At 49.0% G+C, this 18,772-nt stretch overlaps 1 protein-coding gene across 5 annotated transcripts; it reads left to right on the plus strand.

The window, feature by feature from the left end:
* Positions 1-9,150: 9,150 nt before the first annotated feature.
* Positions 9,151-17,097, plus strand: Chi3l1 (chitinase 3 like 1). 5 transcript variants are annotated; one of them, XM_029538896.1, is made up of 10 exons: positions 9,151-9,284; positions 9,823-9,967; positions 10,546-10,750; positions 11,170-11,226; positions 12,359-12,509; positions 13,549-13,670; positions 14,964-15,087; positions 15,586-15,768; positions 16,275-16,391; positions 16,558-17,096. In XM_029538896.1, the coding sequence occupies exons 2-10, from the start codon at positions 9,922-9,924 to the stop codon at positions 16,687-16,689; spliced, it is 1,137 nt and encodes a 378-aa protein (XP_029394756.1). In that variant the 5' UTR covers positions 9,151-9,284; positions 9,823-9,921; the 3' UTR covers positions 16,690-17,096. The 5 variants fall into 5 exon arrangements, with proteins under 5 accessions (XP_029394756.1, XP_029394758.1, XP_029394759.1 ...); XM_029538898.1 differs by having other exon boundaries at positions 9,823-9,958; XM_029538899.1 differs by having other exon boundaries at positions 9,823-9,852.
* The last annotated feature ends 1,675 nt before the right edge of the window (positions 17,098-18,772 follow it).

Genomic DNA, 18,772 nt, shown 5'->3' on the forward strand with positions numbered 1-18,772 from the left:
CCTCTCCTCTCCTCTCCTCTCCTCTCCTCTCCTCTTCTCTCCTCTCCTCTCCTCAATCAATGAAGAGCCTGCCTTACTGGGCACAGCAGTGAGGATTTGTAATCCCTCACTGGGGAGGTTGGGGCATAAAAACAGTGAGTTCAGGTTGGAGCAGAGCTGCATAAAGAAACTCTTTGTCAGCAAAACAAAGTACAGAAACCAAATCAAACTGGGAGTCTCGCCTGTTGACCTGCCCGATTTATCTCTCGGGTATGAAGACGATCTGTCTCTCGGCTATGAAGATAGGCTTCTCTGCAAACGTTGGTGCTGAACCTGCCAGACTCATTCTAGAACAAAGGTGAGCAGACCACAGCTCTCAAGGCAACCCTGACTAGCCATCAACAATGTTTGACTGGAACACATCTACATTTCTAGGGTCGATATTATCTACGGCTGCTTTCCTGCTAGAAGGACGGAATTGAGCAGAAAGCAGATTAAAAAGCACCCAGCTTTGGAGAAGTTGACCCAAAGTCAGAAAAAAAAAAAAAAAAAAAAAAAGGAATTGTCCAGGACTAAATAAATGAACAAACTGGCCACATTATGATTTGGCTGTGTCCATTCACCTGAGGCACTGTGTAGACCAGGCCCAGAATCATCTGACCTTCCTTTGCCAGGAAAAACCCACATATATTGGCATGAGGCATTTATGCTTTTTTTAAAAAGTAATATATTTTACTTAATGTAATATATCCACAAGACTGACATTTTAATCTAAAAACTATTAATATTTTGCCTTTCTATTCTATCTTCAAAGCAGTATTTATTTTTTTATACTTACAACACACTGAAGCAGTCTTTAACTGTCATTTTTTGTCCCAACTGAACTTAAAATTTTCAAAAGGAAACAATAATTCCACAGTAGATCTTTAGCATACACTGTGCTCTTGGCAGATAGACCTTGAACTCTCTGTGACCCTCAGAGCTGCCCTGTACAAGGAGGCCTCAGCTTCTGAAGTGCTCCTAATATAGAGTCTAAGATAACTCATCTTCAGGACAACTGGAAAAGAACAGTTCTGAGAACGAAATTACTCTAACGGATTGACTCTGTCTGTGAAACACCAACAATGGCCAAAAAGCCTGCCTTTTGGAGCTCACTCACTCTTATATGTCCAAGGTGGGAAACGTAACCAATTTAATTATTATGGACGTCTAAATGGAACTGACGTTTACGGTTACATAGGTTATTTATATAGGTCCAATAAGAGTTTGTCATTATTTCTTACTAGAATGTAATCAGATATTGACTATGCCAAAAATTCCATTTAATTACATGTGTGTTAAGGGGCAGGAGGAGGACATCTAATGGCGTTTGTTAAAGAATGACAAAGGAGACTTTTCTGGGGACCACTGTTAAAGGAACAGGGACCATGGCAACAAGATCTTGCAGTCAGAAACAGACTGGGCTCAAAGTCATACCATATGGGCAAGTGGGGACTGGCAGTTCTGACTTAATGCCTGACAGAAAGCAACTTAAGGGAAGGAGGATGTATTGTGGTGCAGCTTAGGAGGACACTGCCCATCGAGGTGCGGAAGACAAGGCAGAGTTGCTGTCGGCAGGATCTTGCAGTTGAGACTCTCCATCTTGACTGACCAAGAAACAGAGAAAGTGCTGGAACACAACTGGATACACACACACACACACACACACACACACACACTTTTAAAAAGATTTAAAAAAAAAAAGTCTCTAAACCAGGCGGTGGTGGCACACATCTTTAATCCCAAGCCCTTTGGAGGCAAAGGCAGGCAGATCTCTATGAGTTCAAGGTTAGCCTGGTCTACATAGTCACAGGCAGGACAGAGCTACACAGAGAAGCCCTGTTTCAGAAAAACTAACAAAACAAAACAGAAGTCAGTAGCACCCATTATTCCCAGGCCTAGCCCCACTTTGCTTCTGAGACCAAAGGGGCCTGAGAAGGTTCCGGGTACCCCGGCTCCGGTCCACACAATAGTGCTACCCATGTTCAGAACGAATCTTCTCCTCTCAGTTAAGGTCCTCGGGAAACTCTGTCACAGACATGGCCAGAGGTATGTCTCCTAGGTGATTTTGAAGCCAGTAAAATTGACAATGGAGAGGAACCATCATTATTACCAAGGATGGGGCAGGATCAAGGATGGAAATTACTAAGAAGAAAGATCAGGAAGAGGGGAGGGGGAACGCTAGACCAACAGGGTGACCAGATACCATCTGTGTGGTGCTGGAGGAATCAGGAAGCAAGCCAGCTATCAAGAGTGGTCAGATGTGGAGGCTCCTTACTTAGCAACAACTGCATTCTACACTGAAATCACAAACACACAGACAGGTCCTCAGAAAAGGTTCAGACGTCTGACTAAAGTCTGGTCAGCAAAGCAGGCTGGCCTCGGAGCAAGCTCGTTACAAGTTGGTGTGGGTCAGTTGGGTAGTTCCAGAACACAGTGCTGGATCAGTCCCCAGCACCTCAAAAAGAGGAAGAGAAGGGGGGGAGGAGAGAAGAGAGTGGGGAGGGTGAAGGCTACACTTTACTGTGGAAATTACTCCCATGGGGTTCTCTAGAAAATGCTTCTTTGCCTTTATGATTTAGAAATTCCCAGCTTTACAGTTTATAAATAATTGCATTTCCCAGCAGACCAAGAATATTAACAAATATGGGGATCTTAGGAAAAAAAAGTACCAACAAAGATGCCTAGTAATTACTTTGCCCACAAAAGCATTGTGAGGCTCCAGGGCTGTACAGAGCCTCAGTTCTTCAGCAAAAGCTTCAGCAGCTCCAGGTCTAGTCTTCCCTGCACTTCAAAAGAAAGTTCGTGTCTGCCCACAGCTCTCTCATGCCCGTGGAGACATGCTATAGCCAAATAAACAATATCACTTATTGATTCTGAATCAGAAAGCGGTGAAGTATTGTGTGGAGCCCAGTTCACATCTCAGTCAGAAGTGACCCCTAGGAAGGAACACTCTGCACTTGGTTTCCCTTCAGTGAGCACCACTGTGGGTGGGAGGAGAGAATCTCAGCTGAGAAAACACCTAACTAGCCCACTAAGCTGACGCTTCCAGACTCCAAAATACTAGGCTTTCCCCCACTTCCCATAAATGCGCCTCTCTGGCCAAACCAACTTTTCTTTGGGCTGCCAAATGAAAGCACGCTTCACGGTGCAGAGCCTATAAGAACATTCTATCCCACCACAGCCTGGCTTTGCTGTTAACCAGTTGGTCTTTCTGAAGTTTGGTTGCTTTTTTATTTTCATAAGTAATCGTTTTCTTGGTGCAGTGGGTGTTCCTGCCAGAGCCTTTGACCAGACCTGCGTGTGCTACTCCCAGCTAGGAAAGAGTGTCCACTCCTGTAGGCAGAGAGGCTCACCTGGAGGACAAAGTCAGCCTGTGAGAAAAGGCCATTCACAGTGATTGCCCCAGGCAAAGGGGGTCCAAGCAATTATGCCTGAGCGACCACCCAGGGTTTCCAGGAACTTGTCCTTAGAGAAGTGGCCATATCCACCGCAGGTTTAGCTTGCCTGCCTCCAGCCCTGCCCACGTTCTCCATGTCTCAAACTCTCTTGACAGCCTCTTCCTGCCTCCGCTTTGGCCATTTCACCTACCACATGTTCCCCTCCTTCCCTCCTCCTCATTCCGCCTCCTGCATGCTGGACAAGAGCACCTACTGCTAAGGCTCCCCTGCTCCCCCCCCCCATACACTCCCCTGCTCCCCTGCTGCCTTTTAACCTTTTATTTTGAGACAGGGTCTCTCTAAGTTAGTCAGGCTGGGCTTGAACTTGCATAGCCCAGGCTAGCCTTGAGCTCCTGAGAAGCTGTGATCACAGGCCTATGATAGACTTGGCCATTCATTCGTTTTTTCCTCTTGCCCAGGCAATACCTTTCTCCAGTGTCTTCCCTATTTAATGTAGAGCCTCAGGAACCCTCCCCTGATCACCGTACCCTCCACAAAAAGTCTACCACCCCCTGGAGAGGATCTCCTCTTTGGTCTTGTCAAAACAAGCAAGAAATCTGTTCTATCCCTTTGACACCCATCACCGTTGCCAGACTCTGTTCTTCATAAGAACAAACTGTGGCTGCTTCCACTAACTTTTCTTTCTGCCACCTACCGCAGTGCCAGGCATCCAGCATATCATCCTTAGTCAGCATTGGACGAGCCGCTGGAGCATGGAAGCCTAGAGAAGTCCGATGAGCGAAACCAAGACAAGACTCTGGTTTTGTGGTTTTGCGATTTTATGATTTTATGGTTTTGTGGTACCCCTTGAGTCAGCCATCCACAGGTGACAAGAACTGATGACCGGCACAAAAACATTTGAGAACGCTAGGTTCCAAACTTAAAATAGCGTTTGGAGTGGTGCCTCCCTTCGGGGTCACGCATCTGCTTCTCTGGCTATTCCATACAAGCTTCGCTAAGCAAGTAAGGGGCATCGGGCACTAAAGTGGGTACAGAGGAGGATGAACGGCCAGGTCCTGGTGCATCATTAACGTCACAGTCTAGCTAAGGACTTGGACATCCGTAAAATCTCACAGGCACGCGCTGCAATTATAAACAGATCAGAAATTATTAGGGAGAGTGACACGGAGGACTCAATCGGTCCCAGTGAGCTCCACCCTCCCTTCGGAAATAAGGGAGCCTTTCCTGGAAATAAGGAGCCTGCAGAAATGAGAAGGATGAGGTGGATAGATTGGCCAAAGATGGGCCAAAGATAGATTGGCAGCACTTCCGGTGCCCTTCGCACCATGCGCCCATTCTGAGAGGCACGGCTAAGGGCTTCAGGCTTCCTCTCACTGACGCTGGCCACAACCTGTTTGCTGTGCATTCCACAAGGATAATGTCTCCCCCTCAGGGTCAAGTGCTTACTGCTCTTTCTAAAAGATCTAAGTTCTTCAAATGGCGTTTTTCTTCTGCTGTGATGCAACCCATGGCGTAAGGCTTGGGAATCCCCGTGGAACTCACTCAGACATGTAGTTCACGCCACTTGCTGTTCCTGAGTGATAAAAAGCACTTTATCGTTGTCCTAAATAAATATCAACTTGACACAGCCTACCAATACCTGAGAAGAGAGTCTCGCTGAGGCCCATGGGTGTGACCGTATGGGATATCTCCATTGTTCATTGACATAGGCGTGCCTGGCTGTCCTTAAGCAGAAGTTCTGGGAAGGTGGCTCTGGGCTGTAGCAAGAGAGGCAGCAAGCACATGCCAATTAGCCAACAACCAACATTCCTCTGTCATTTCCATTTTGCTTCAAGTTCCTGGTGGAATTCCTTCCCTGACTTCCCTCAATGATGAAAGCTGAGATAAACCTAACCCTACATTGCTTCTAGTCATGGTGTTTGTTAGAGCTTCAAAAAAGAAACTGGAACAATTTCAGACATAGAGTCCAAGAGACTATGGCTGCTGGGTATATCATAAACTCTCGAGCCTTTCATGGTTTTTTGGTTTGTTTTTTTTTTGTTGTTGTTGGTTGATTTGTTTGTTTTTGTGCATGGCATATGCAAAGGCCCTGTGGTGGGAGAAGAGGTTAGCATAAAGTTCTGAAAGGTCCCTGGAGGAGTCTACCAAATGGAACGTGGTGTGAGATTGAGGTAGGTGGTGGTAAGCCATGGGACCCCTAGCTAGTAAGTGCCGCAGAGGTGCATCCCCCCACCCCACCCCTGGGAGGGACTGTGACAATGTTCCCTTCACACAGTGGCCTTCCCAGGGAGGGACTGTGACAATGTTACCTTTATACAGAGTTTGTGGAATTAATAAAGTGAGCTTAAGGGCTCACAGGACCAAAAGGCTTATGGCAATTGGAACCCCTGAAAGACTTCCTGACAACGGAAAAGATGAAAGCAGGCAGCCTTTTCCTCGTGTTCTGTGCCCTGTGAAGCTACTTCTGGTTGGCCTACTCCATACTGTCTTCATCAGAAATGGGAGGAAGTCTTCCTTACCAAGCCTCAAACAGAAGGCTCATCTCGATGGTTACCGTTGCCTCAATCATCTTTGGTTCAAAAAAGCCTGACACCTTAAAGAACCCTGCAGGGAGCTTTGCCACCCACAGTCTAATCCAGGACTGGTTCGTGCTGGTCTGGTTATCTTACAGCGTAGGCTGAGAAGGTTTTGGGTGGAGGAGGGAAGCTGAGGGAGCCCTCCAGGGAAGGCTGAGACTCCATCCTGGGTAACATCTGACTAAGACAGATAGGGGGGCCTACCTCTCCCTGGGGTGCTGGGTAAATGTTAAGTACTGTTAAAGCACCTTTAATAATCTTAAAATCATTTATTGTGTTAGTGATTAATCCTTATTGTAAGTACTCCTCCTAATGTTAATTCTCTTGTAAATAAGCACAGATATTAAGAGAAAGAGCATTTATGACTCCCTAATTAGCAGCTGTTGGGTTTCCCCTTGATACAAAAAGACTGTCAGTCTGAAAACCAGCCAGCCAGGAGGAGAGCGGTAATGTGTGTCTTTAGCCCTGGCTCTCCTGAAGCAAAGGCAGGAGAGTCTCTGTGAGTTGAAGGCCAGCCTGGTCTACATAGTGGGTTCCAGGACAGCCAGGGCCACAGAGTAAAAGCTTACCCAAACAAACAAATAAATGAACAAACAAGAGAGCTAGTTGATCCTCACACCATTCTGGATTCTCTCCAGGCGCTTTGATAAAAGTGCACAGTTGATCAAAGTTGATTGTTTGGACTCCTGAAGGCCCAGTGTCAGCCAGAGCTGTTTCAAACCTTGTTAACCTTGGTAATCTCGTCAACCGTCTTCAGCTCATTCAGAAGGGAGCGCATCCTCTCCTGGCCTAACTGAAGGATTCATGTTTTTAGTGAAACCACAAATCCCCATTGCATGTGAAGTGTGCTGTGATTGGTCCAAATGCTCCTTCTGTGCCTATATGTATGGCTGTTCAGGCTCTGTGACTTGACTGAGAGACACCCCACTGTGTTAGCTCTGGTTGTTGCAACTTTAGGCTCAATAAAAAGCTTCTCTTGGAGTTCTTTTTTAAAAAGATTTATTTGTTTGTTTGTTTGTTTATTTATTTATGTGAGTACACTGTAGCTGTACAGATGGTTGTGAGACTTCATGTGGTTGTTGGGAATTGAGTTTTTTTTAGGACCTCTGCTTGCTCCAGTCAGCCCTGTTCGCTCAGTCCCTGCTTGCTCTGGCCCAAAGATTTATTTATTATTATACATAAGTATACTGTAGCTGACTTCAGATGCACCAGAAGAGGGCGTCAGATTTCATTACGGGTGGTTGTGAGCCACCATGTAGTTGCTGGGATTTGAACTCAGGACCTTCCGAAGCGCAGTCAGTGCTCTTACCCGCTGAGTCATCTCACCAGCCCAGAGTTCTTATCTGCTTTTAGTGGTGTAGGCTGAGCTGGTGGCACAAGAAAAAAAAAGCGCCGAAGACAGCAGACCGGCAGAAATGGGGCGGCCAAGGGGCAGCAGCAGGGGCAGTGGCAGCTCTGAGAGCAGGCAGTAGACATGCTGAAGAAGAGGGAAATCAGCTACAGCTGAACAGAAGAGGTGGAGCTAAACAGACAGAACCACAGAAGCAGCACAGTGGCAGACCAACTGCCTAACAGCAGATGAATAGTGTGAGAAAACAGCCAGTGAGGAAAAGGAGGGGGGTATGCTGGACAAAGGAGAGACAGAGAGCTGAGGTAGAAGGCTGTTGGGAGCCAGAGAAAACACTACAGGCTCTGGTCACTGGAAGGGTTCCAAAGAGCTGTTAAGCTTGTAAGAGTCGAGGATCTCAGATACGCGAGACCAGGAAGTGAAACCCTAACTTCTGTCAGCAGCTGAGGCATCTTGATACCTAGGCCTGTGTGCAAGGCGTGATGCTGCCTGCTGCTGTCAAAGGCTAGGGGGCCCACGGTTGGCACAAGGGCTGTAATACCTGTACAGCTGAGGCCCAAGTCCTGGAGTCCCAAGGAGAGCTGGAGTCTGGAAGATGCCGCTGTTTTTCTGTCTGCTGCCAATCTGCTGATCAATGCAGACAGCCCCGGAAGTTGCTCGAGACCCACACTGGAAGAACTCCTTGCCAATTGAGGATTTCTACTCAAGCAGATCCAGAGGACCTCCGAGAGCCGACTGGTAGCACCATCACTACCAGGGGGGGATTATGAAAACAAGAGACTTGACTAGGCAGCCCCCTCTCTCTTGTCCAGTCAGGCCCCTGAGTTCTCAATTTTCATTCACTGTCTACCGCTTCTACTACTTGTGTGTTATATATGGTCTGCAAAGGATGGAATTACCCTCTCCCAAAACACACACACACACACACACACACACAGAGAGAGAGAGAGAGAGAGAGAGAGAGAGAGAGAGAGAGAGAGAGAGAGAGAGAATGAATCAATAAGCAGGGACCAGAGGACACAGTTTCTAAGTCCAGTGGGTTTTTCATTGTTGTAGTCATTAGGTCTTTGGAAGGCTTTTGTTTGTTGTTGCTGTTGTTTAAGTGAACATGGTAGTGGACACCAGTAATCCCAGCACTTAGGAGAAGAAAGCAGGGAGACTGGAAGTCTGAGGTCTGCCTGAGCTACTTCATAAGGCTTGTCTTAGAAAAACAATGGAAATGTTAGCTCAGAGGGCGGAAGCCAGGCCCCACAGGGCTGAGCGCTTCCCTCACCTGACTCCCCCTTTCCCCACTAAGAGCCAGGGGAAGCCACTGTAGGGTTACCAGTGGGGTGCCTCAGTGGGTTAGGGATCCCAAAGCATCACTAAGAGGAGAGGCAATATTGATCTGAGAACTTGCTGTCGGCTCCCAGGAGAGTCCACCTCTGGCCATTACTGCCCCCATTTTTATTCTGAGTCACATCACAGTCTCCAGCTTACCAAGGAGCCTTTCTCAATCCTCTGCACTGGCATGCAAACGAGGGGGAGACAGCCTCAGAGCTCAGAGCTTTCTCCTGAATTTCTCTCTCCAGTCCCAATTTCCCAGATTCAATAATCAGCAACTGCTAAAAGGAGGGATTTGGGACTCCCCTCTCCACTCCCCAAGGCTCTCTGGTCCTTACCTAGCCTCTGGCTAGGTATGGAAACAGCCAAGAGAGAGAAAAAAATCTGAGGGGGAAGCTAAGCAGTATAATGGTGGCCTTGTTTGGGTGCCATGGCTTACATAACCCAATTGTGCCTGCTCCAGTGTGGACAGAGAGCTGGAGCTGCCAGGAAAGCTGGTCGACTACTGGCAAGAAGCAAGATGTAGGAAGGGAAGAAATGGCAGGAAGGGTCTGGAGATGTGACTGTCCCACCCAGAGAGGCCCTAGGTCACCACCTCCGTGACCCTTCAGCTGGCAGGTACTGCAAGACTTGGCTCAAGGCTTTCAAAACTCCAGGGTTTCTCAATCCTCCTCTGGTGACTCCCCGCCTCCACTGGCCAGCAATTGGGTTTACACACACACAGTTCCTGTAAGGAGGACAGTTTGGGGGGCGGAGGAGTGAGTGAGATGGGATGGGTATAAGAAGGAGGTGTGAAGCCTAAGGGAGAGGCCCTGACTGGGAGGCTGGGTACCAGGAGAAGCCATCATGCACACCTCTACTGAAGCCAGGATGGGCATGAGGGTGGCGCTGACAGGTCTCTGAGCTGCAGAGTTTTCAGGCTAAAGGGCCCAGACTACCCAAAGAGCTACTGCACAGGGGGCCCAGCCTCCTACCTTCCTGGAGGGAGAGAGAAGGAGGAGGGAGAGGGAGAGGGGAGAACAGAGCCTGAAAGGGAGGAAGGAAAGGAGGAGAGACCTGGGGAGGGGCAGGAGGAAGAACAGTTAACCCGCCCCCCCATTCCCCCTACCCTCCCACCCCCCACCACCACCAGGTCTGACCCTGGATTTCCCCACAGGTTTTGTGGTCCTGATGCTGCTCCAGAGCTGTGAGTACCCACCTCCTCCTCCTCCTGGAGGAGGTCTTAGCAGGAAAGAATACTCTTCCAGTTTCTTCTATGGCTCCCAGGGCTTGGGAATACTTGTTCAGCCAAGGTGATGGGTGTATGTATATTGCTCTGGTTTCCACTTCTGTTTACTTGAACTTTTTTCAATAACAAACTTTAAAGGGCTCAGATTTAGTGAAGACTTCGACAGAGTGCCCTAGAGAACAAGTTATCAGGAGCCACAAGGTTGAGTGAGGCCCGCCGTTTCTTTCCACAACCAACTGACTCCATTTACAGTAGGGGGAATTAGAAGTAGACTAGAGGAAGAGCTTCCTCAGCCCCTGTGGTAATGAGCCTCAGCAATCAGGTAGGGCCACTCCCACCAAGAGATCCACAAAGCCATTCTTTAATCAAAGACTACCCCTCCCCTGTAGGGCAGGACCTACAGGCAGGGCATCTTTGACACTGGATGGCACAGCTGGGCCTCTGTCCTTTTTGGAAGCCACTGCCTCCAGGAAGTCCTCCGTCCTTGGACTGAGCCACACTTCACCCTCATCAGCTTGAGCCAGGCAGAGGAGGCCGGCCCGCCCCTTTCCTTGAAGAATTTTAATTTTGCTCAACACTCTGTCCCCGCGCCCTGACCCCCACCACCACCACCACACTGGTACTCCATCCCACCTCAGACTTCTCCTTCAGGCTCTGCGTACAAGCTGGTCTGCTACTTCACCAGCTGGTCCCAGTACCGGGCAGGCGATGGAAGCTTCTTACCAGACGCCATCCAACCTTTCCTGTGCACCCACATCATCTACAGCTTTGCCAACATCAGCAGCGACAACATGATTAGCACATGGGAGTGGAATGATGAGTCGAACTATGACAAGCTGAATAAACTGAAGATCAGGTTGGGCACGAGCTGACCAGGATAGGGGAGGAGGGACAGAGAGCTGGGCTGGTCCAGAGGTCCTGGGCTTCGGTGGAGGATATACTGGGTGGTTGGTGGGCTGTGTTGGGATGGCAACATGAAGACAAAGAGTATCACTGGGGGCCCAGGGAAGGGGCCTCTCTCGTCCCCACAGTAGCTCCATGGAGCATGGCACCACTGTGGGCCCCTTTACCTCTCTTTCCTTGGCTTTCCCACTGTGGGGAACCTCCAAGTCACCACTGTGGAGCCTGTGCCTGTCTAGAACATCAATGTCAGGAACAGGCACTTAATCCGTCCCTCCCTGAAAGCAAGAGCTCTTCTATGGTCCACAGACATGGGGTCCCCAATGTCATAGCCGCTTCACTCCAGCCTGCTCTCTCTGTTATTCTGCTCCACAGAAACCCCAACCTGAAGACCCTCCTGTCTGTTGGAGGGTGGAAATTTGGCGCAAAAAGGTAGGACTCATGGCTGGGGCAGGATGGAGTAGAGAGGCAGACGGTGGAGGCTTGGTGTCACAGGTTCCTGTTGCTCTACACTCGCAGGGCACTGAGGCCTCAGTGTTAGTTGCCTTATACATATTTGAAAAACCAGGGCCAGAGAGGAAGAGGTACTTAGCAAAAAAAAAAAAATCACCAAGTGGATATTTGTTTTCTGCAATGCTTTTACACACACTATATATATTTTATATATATATATGCATAATATGTATAATATGTAATACATATATTTAACACATATAATATATGATATATAATATATTATATGATATATATATATATATATATATATATATATATATATATGAAGTAATATATATCTTGATAACTTGCCAGGCTTGCTTCAAATTTACTGCATAATAGTTCAGGCTAGCCTCAATCTGGGCAATTCTTCTGCCTTGACCCTCCCAGTGCTGGGATTATAGGCATGTACCAGTGTAGCCCTCTCTTCTTAGAAAGTCTGTGTAGCCCTGGCTGTCCTAGAACTCACTCTGTAGACCAGGCTGGCCTCGAACTCAGAAATCTGCCTGCCTCTGCCTCCCGAGTGCTGGGATTAAAGGTGTGCGCCACCAAGAACAGCTTAGAAAGCTCTTCTTACTACAACCCAGGCATGAGAGGAACTTCCAAGTTCCTGCCACAAAGGCTGGGAGTGTGGGAAGGAATCAATGGGAGATGACAAGGGTTGAGACTGTTAGTCGCACCTTGGAGCAAAGACCAGGAGCAGCAAGCAGGGTGGACTGGCTGTAATAACTCCTGCGGACTGAGTGTTCACTGGGCTAGAGCCCTTTCCCAGGGAGTTGGGTGACCACCAGGAACCCCGGTCTTTCTCCTCTCCACCGCAGCAAGTCTTACAGTTATCCCATTTACAGACAGGGAAGTGCGAGTCAGGGAACTGTTCAAAATAGCAGGCTGGCCTGGGACAATAGAAATGCTTGGCCCCTAAGTACATACCTCTCTAAGTTCCCAGACTGGAAGCTCTCCTATATCTGTCAGTTCAGGTCCCCTGCTCCCAAGCCCTGGGAATCCTATTGTAGGGCCAGTATCCCTGGCACATGGGTGTCAAGCTCACTCTGCAGTGATCTTATTCTAGATTTTCCGAGATTGCCTCCAACACTGAGAGACGCACGGCTTTCGTCCAGTCGGTTGCCCCATTCCTGCGGGCTTATGGATTCGATGGGCTGGATCTCGCCTGGCTCTACCCTGGCTTAAGAGACAAGCAGTATTTCTCCACCCTGATCAAGGTGCTTGGCACTGGGCAGAGGTGGGAGGGAAACTAGCACATGGCTAGTGAAGCTCTCTTCCTCCAAGAACCTCCCAGAAATGAGCACGAGGGCTTCAGCACTCTTATAACCACTGTAGGCGGTGGGGGCGGAGCCCTAAGAAGCCAGAGCCAGTGGCTGAGCAGGGCGCCCATTCAGTGGGTGTCCATTTTCTGTCTACTGTCCAGCTCTCCAGTTGATTCTACCGGCTACCTAATATGTCCATATTAGGGGAAGGGGTCTAAGCACCTCCAGTTTTTAGAGGCAGAGAGATGGTGTAAACAGACTGTCTACAGTACCATGAATCTCTTTGACCTTGGAATTTCACATTTAAAAAAAAAAAAAAAAGCAGACTGAGAGACTTGTGTCCTCCAAGAATTTTGCCCACCATATGATGACCTCTCCAGGACAGGGAGTCGTTAAGTGCTTGCTAGTGGGTGTGCACTGGGTTTAAGAATGATGTTGGTCCAAACCATATTGTGCATATATGTGCATGTTTGAGTGTGAGTGGGGGTTGAGTGTGCATGCGCATAGGGGCATGCGTATATGTATAAAATATTTGTAAAGGCCAACCACAGTTGTCATTCCTCGGGGACTGCCCACCTTGTTTTGTTCTTTTGAGATAAGGGTTCTCTTTGGCCTAGAACTTGCCAAATAGACTAGGCTGGCTGGCTGGAAACCCCAGGGACCTGCCTGCCTCTGCTTCCCCAGTACTGAGACTGCAAGCACACAGCACTGTACCTGGCATTTTATTCTTTTTGTGTGGGTTTTGGGGGATCAAACTCGGGTCCTTGTATTTGATAGACTAAGCTATTTCCCCAGTTCTCAAATGATATTTCAGTAAAAGCATGAGATTACCTGAGAGGGGACTGTGACAGACCACTCTCTATGCCTGAACTCCAAGCAGGTCATTGATCACAGCAGGTGGGGAAGGTCAGCAAGGTACCCAGACCGTGGTCTCCCCATGTAAACCTCTCTCATGGCTTGGCCTCTGTTGCTTACCTGCCTCCCTCTCAACCAGGAACTGAATGCGGAATTCACAAAGGAGGTCCAGCCAGGCAGAGAGAAACTACTGCTCAGCGCAGCTTTGTCAGCAGGAAAGGTGGCCATTGACACCGGCTATGACGTCGCCCAGATAGCCCAGTGAGTCCCCTGCCCTCAGAAGCTTTTCAGGCAATACCTTTTCCCACCCTGCCCTCTCATCCCATGAAGACTTAGGAGTTCCGAAACATTGATATATACACTTTGGCAACTCTCCCCTCCCTGTGACTCAGTTTCCCATCTGTTAAGTGGGCCACAATGAGACTTCACTTCCTTTTTCGCTCGGAATGATATTGGTTTGGAAGGGGTAGTAAAAAGAATGATATGGTGCACCTGCCACTCCATGGTGCTCTCCCTATGCTAAGCAGAGTGCTAGAGGTGGGAGAGGCAGCACACAGAGAGAAAACATCATGTATCAGGATGCAGAGGAAGACAGTCCCCTTTCCCATCACCCTTCTCCTTACACATGAGTTTGAACTGCCAACAGCTACACAGCATCTCTTCCAAAGGCACAGGCAAGTCCATGGGAAACGCAGGAGCAAGGAGCAAGGATATGAAATGTCCTTTAGAACCTTGGGGTATAATAAGACTGGTGCTTTAACTGGTGGGTGGAAAGGAGGTGTTATATCCACTTATTCTGAATCTCCGGAGCTCATATTGCTGTCTTATGCCTACAGCCCCCTTTCCACAGGGCTACTGAGCATTCGCTCCCCATGAGTGATGTAGGCTAAGCCAGCCTTTGGAACTTCTCCTTCCATGCTAGGCTGTCCATGACATTTTTGACTGGCTTTTGCCACAATAAGCATGCCAGGAGTGAAGGCTTAGGTGAAGCAGAGAGTTCCTGTGTGTGTGTATGTATATGTGTGCATGTGTGTGCATGTGTGTTTGCATGTGTTTGTGTATGTGTATGCATGCACATGCATGTGTGTGTTTGTGCATCTGTGTGAATGCACATGTGTATAAGTGTGCATGTACATGTGTGTGCATGTACATTCACGGGTGTGCATGTTTGTACATGTGTGTGGATGTGCATGTGTGTGTGCAGGTGTGCAGATGTATGCATGCGTGTATATATATGTGTGTGTGCATGTACATGCATGTGTGTGTTTGTGCATGTGTGTGAATGTGCATTGTGTGTGTGTGTGTGTGTGTATGTGTGTGTGCATGTGTGTTTGTGTTTTGAGATCCTCAGAAATTAGTCCATTCTCACTCTGAGGGCACCACCAGAACCCAGAGCCCACACCTGAAGTGGACCAGTGCTTAGGACAGCTGTCTCTGAAGCTACTGGGTTTTGGGTCAATGCCCCGTTTCTCTGATGCCTGCGTCCCACATCCTACTGGGCCATGGCAAGAACATCTCCAATTTCCCACCTCACCCTCAACTCCTTTTTCTCAGACACCTGGATTTTATCAATCTCATGACCTACGATTTCCATGGAGTCTGGCGCAAAATCACAGGCCATCACAGCCCCCTCTTCCAAGGCCAGATGGACACTAGGTTTGACAGATACAGCAATGTGGTAGGTTCCTGGAAGGAATGTGGGAGAAAGTCACAAAGCCCTACCACCCGCCAGAGCATACACAGCCTCTCTTCTCTTTCAATGCATTTTTTTTTTTTGCAAGATAGGTTAGAAAAGACATTTCACAGATGGGGAAACTGAGGAAAGCCTGACAGTGTAGACCAAGTATGGGGGGGGGCAGGATGGAGGAGGTTGGGGACTTAAGAGGTGGGAGCTTAGCTTTAGCCTGCCCTTTACTTGCTGTGCAGCCTGAGCCAGCCAGCCAATTTCTGTCTGCCACACATTAATAATCTCTTCTTGTGCCTGCAAGGAGCTTTTCAAGAACAAGCCTTTAAAGGCCATTTTTAAGTGGCATTATCAGTTCCCTGAGGGATGGGGATTCCCAGTTGCACCTCGGAACTGTGGCTGCATCTGTCTCAGCAGCAGATTAATGGTACAACCCTATGTGCTCACCACCTGGCCCAGCTAACTGTCCCTGCTGTCTCTGCCCTACCCCAGAACTACGCCGTGGACTACATGATACATCTGAAAGCCCCTCTCAACAAGCTACTGATGGGCATCCCCACCTTTGGGAAGAGCTTCACTCTGGCAACGTCTGAAAATCAGTTGGGAGCTCCAATCTCAGGATCTGGAATACCAGGCCGGTTCACCAAGGAGGCAGGGACCCTTGCCTACTACGAGGTAATGATGTTGCTTCATAGGCTACCCCAGGAAAGACAGGCCTCCCTCAGTGCACACACTTTCTCCTTTGGGAATAAAAACATGCTCATTTGCTCCAGCATTCCCTGGGAGAAGGAAAGAGGGACTCTAAGCCTTTATTCCTGAAGACCTCCAGCAGGCACCAAGCTCCTAGAACATTCCTCTGGCCTCAGACCTTGGGTCCTTCAATCCAGTCCAGGAAAAGCAATGGTCAAGAATCTCTGTGGACATTTCATCTCTGCCTCTGCCGCTCCCAGTGGTCTGGGGCCAGCCCTGGGTGTCTGCTCGCCTTCTTCAAGTCCCAGATGGAGGAGGCTATCAGATCTCTAAAGCCCTTGAGCAAAAGCAGTTGAACTCTGAGATATTTGCATCTGTTTTGCATAAATTTGCATGAAGCAAGCAGCTTTGAGCCTTAGGAGAGGGAGGCTACAGGCTGAAGGTTGACTTCTACTGGCCTGACAAGCCTCCCACACCACCCTACCTTTCAGATATGCGACTTCCTCAAAGGAGCTGAAGTACAAAGACTCTCTAACGAGAAGGTTCCCTTCGCTACCAAGGGCAACCAGTGGGTGGGGTATGAGGACAAGGAGAGTGTCAAAAACAAGGTAGGTTTCTCTGAAGCCACACCCGGGATCAAAGAAGGAGACTTTGTTTTGTTCCAAGCAGCTGGAGTTGGTCTCCTGCCCGAGGGCTGAGCTTGGGTGTGTGGGAACGTCTGGGAAGGGTCCCAGGGCACAGTTTCCCAACGCCTTACCCCGTCTCCTCCATCAGGTCGGGGTCCTGAAGGAGAAGAAGCTGGCGGGAGCCATGGTGTGGGCACTGGATTTGGATGATTTCCGGGGCTCCTGTCCGCAGAAGGAACCCTTCCCACTCACCAACGCCATCAAGGATGCCCTGGCTTAGTTCCCCCTTTCCCACATGGTACCCCTACCCTCTGGCCAGGAGTTTGATCTCTTGCAATGCTAAGTCCCCCAACTGGGCCTCAGTTTCCTTCCCTTGGCACCTGTGTAAGGGGCCACAGCAGGCTCAGCTATGGAGAACAGGGAACTAGGGTAGGACAGTGGGGTTGTGAGAGTCACAGTGTGAGGCAGATACACAACCCTGTTAAGGAATGCAAATTCTCAGACTCTAACCTCCCTTTAACCAGCTCGCCTGGCCAAAGGACACCACTTGGAGCGAGTAGGCAAACATCTTACAGGATCCAGGGACCAATTATACCCTCTGCAAAGCCCAACTTGAGCCCTTCCCTTAGGAACTTAATTGTCCCACTTCCCTCATTCCACAGCCGTTCAATAAATTGCCAGAGCCTAACGGTGTGCTATAAATTGTGGCCGTCTCTATGGGTATGTGGGACCATGGCACTCACCTATCTTTTCTGGATCTCTTTCTCTGAGACTTGGGAATCAGAGCTGACAGAATTGAGGTCTTGATGCAAAATCCTGGGCCCTAAGGAGCCTTAGTGAGAGGTGGGATCCTGGGCCTTGGGGAAAGTATAGGCTTTACCTGAGCACGGCTGACAGCAGACTTCCAAATTAAGTACCTTATGGAAAGAGACTGTTGCAGGTCCTGAGAAGAAGCCGTTTAACCCTCTGACCCTTTAGAACAGCGGTCTTCCGAATGTAGGTCTTGACCCCTTTGGGGGTGGCATATCAGATAATTACAGTATGATTCATAACTGTAGTAAAATTAGTTATAAAGAAGCAACGATATGATTTTCTGGTTGAGGGAGAGGGGTCGCCACAACATGAGGAGCTGTATTAAAGGGTCACAGCATTAGGAAGGTTGAGAAGCACGCCCCTAAAGGGTAGTGAGAGATAGCCACAGAACAGATTAGGAAGCTCAGGAACCCAGAACATTAGGGACAGAAAGGAAGACAGTGACTTTTCATGCTATTCAGGGCCGGGGTCTCCAGACCCTTGAGAGCTAGCCTTTAGCCCCATACTCCTGAGCGGTCCATACCTTGTTATCTTAGAGGCAGTCCACCCAACTGCTTGCCTGAAAACTGTCTACAGTCCAGTGCTGTCCGTGTGCCCAGCTCTGTCCCTGTGTCCACTCTCTTCATGCTCTTCTCTCAGCTCATAAAGTTATCAAAGCTTCCCTGCCCAGGCTGGCCTGGGACAGTAAGGGAGGAAGATGGAATCGTATTGGCCCAGAAGAGCAGCCATTTCCAGTCTTTGTGTGGAGGAGACACTCCCACCCTGGTCTTGTGAATTTCCAGGAGCTGAGACATGGCTTTATTAAGGGAGCCGGGATAAGATGTATTCTAAAGCAATTGGGATCTTATCTGTGATCCCCTGATGTTTGGCTATCTGGCTTGGGATAACCATTAGTTGTCTTGATGTCGGTGACTCTGCTTTTGAGGTGGAAAGAAGCCAATGCCAATCTACTGCCCTGAAATCTGAACCAGCTGGAGCCAGGCACACGTAGCTGATTCCAAGGTTGCCACTCTGCTAAAGGCAAGGTGCTTGGCCAGGGTCTTAGGGGTAGAGGTTACCTGGCATTGCATGTTGGTTGGTGGGCCAAGCAGCTCTAACTCCTGCCCACTGCTCACCCTACCACACAAGGTCTTTAAAACCCCAGGTTTGTGAGCTCTCCTAGGAAGTGTCCCTGTCCCGTGAGGCCCCCCTTCTCCCAGTTTGGGACAGGTTCTCCTGGCTGACTCAGGCTCCTGCCGAGTTAGTCAGATTCGCTTATAGCTGCAGAGTCAGAAGCCAGGGTGGAGATCGGTTCTCCCTACCCAGCACAACACTGAGTCACCTCACAGAGGACATGGATACCCAAGCAGGCTTGGACACAGGCTCCTTAGGACCTCCACTGACACCTCACAAAGACAGTTGGGGTTGAGAGACGCCCACACTCCTGAGTTCCTGTCCTCAGGAAAGGTGAGAGCCGGAATACTGTTGACAGCCCTAAAATAAGTTACATGTCCATTTACTCCTGAATTGTGAGGTACACCATCCCTGCTTAAGAGAGTGTGAGGGATATT

Source organism: Mus pahari, chromosome 5 (assembly GCF_900095145.1).
Source record: "Mus pahari chromosome 5, PAHARI_EIJ_v1.1, whole genome shotgun sequence".
In the NCBI taxonomy this organism is placed as follows: domain Eukaryota; kingdom Metazoa; phylum Chordata; class Mammalia; order Rodentia; family Muridae; genus Mus; species Mus pahari.

Coding starts and splice junctions, on each gene's coding strand:
- Chi3l1 (XM_021198744.1), top strand. CDS start 9,513: ATGCACACCTCTACTGAAGCCAGGATGGGCATGAGGGTGGCGCTGACA. Junction 9,562..9,822: donor CATGAGGGTGGCGCTGACAG/GTCTCTGAGCTG, acceptor ATTTCCCCACAG/GTTTTGTGGTCCTGATGCTG. Junction 11,227..12,358: donor TGGAAATTTGGCGCAAAAAG/GTAGGACTCATG, acceptor ATCTTATTCTAG/ATTTTCCGAGATTGCCTCCA.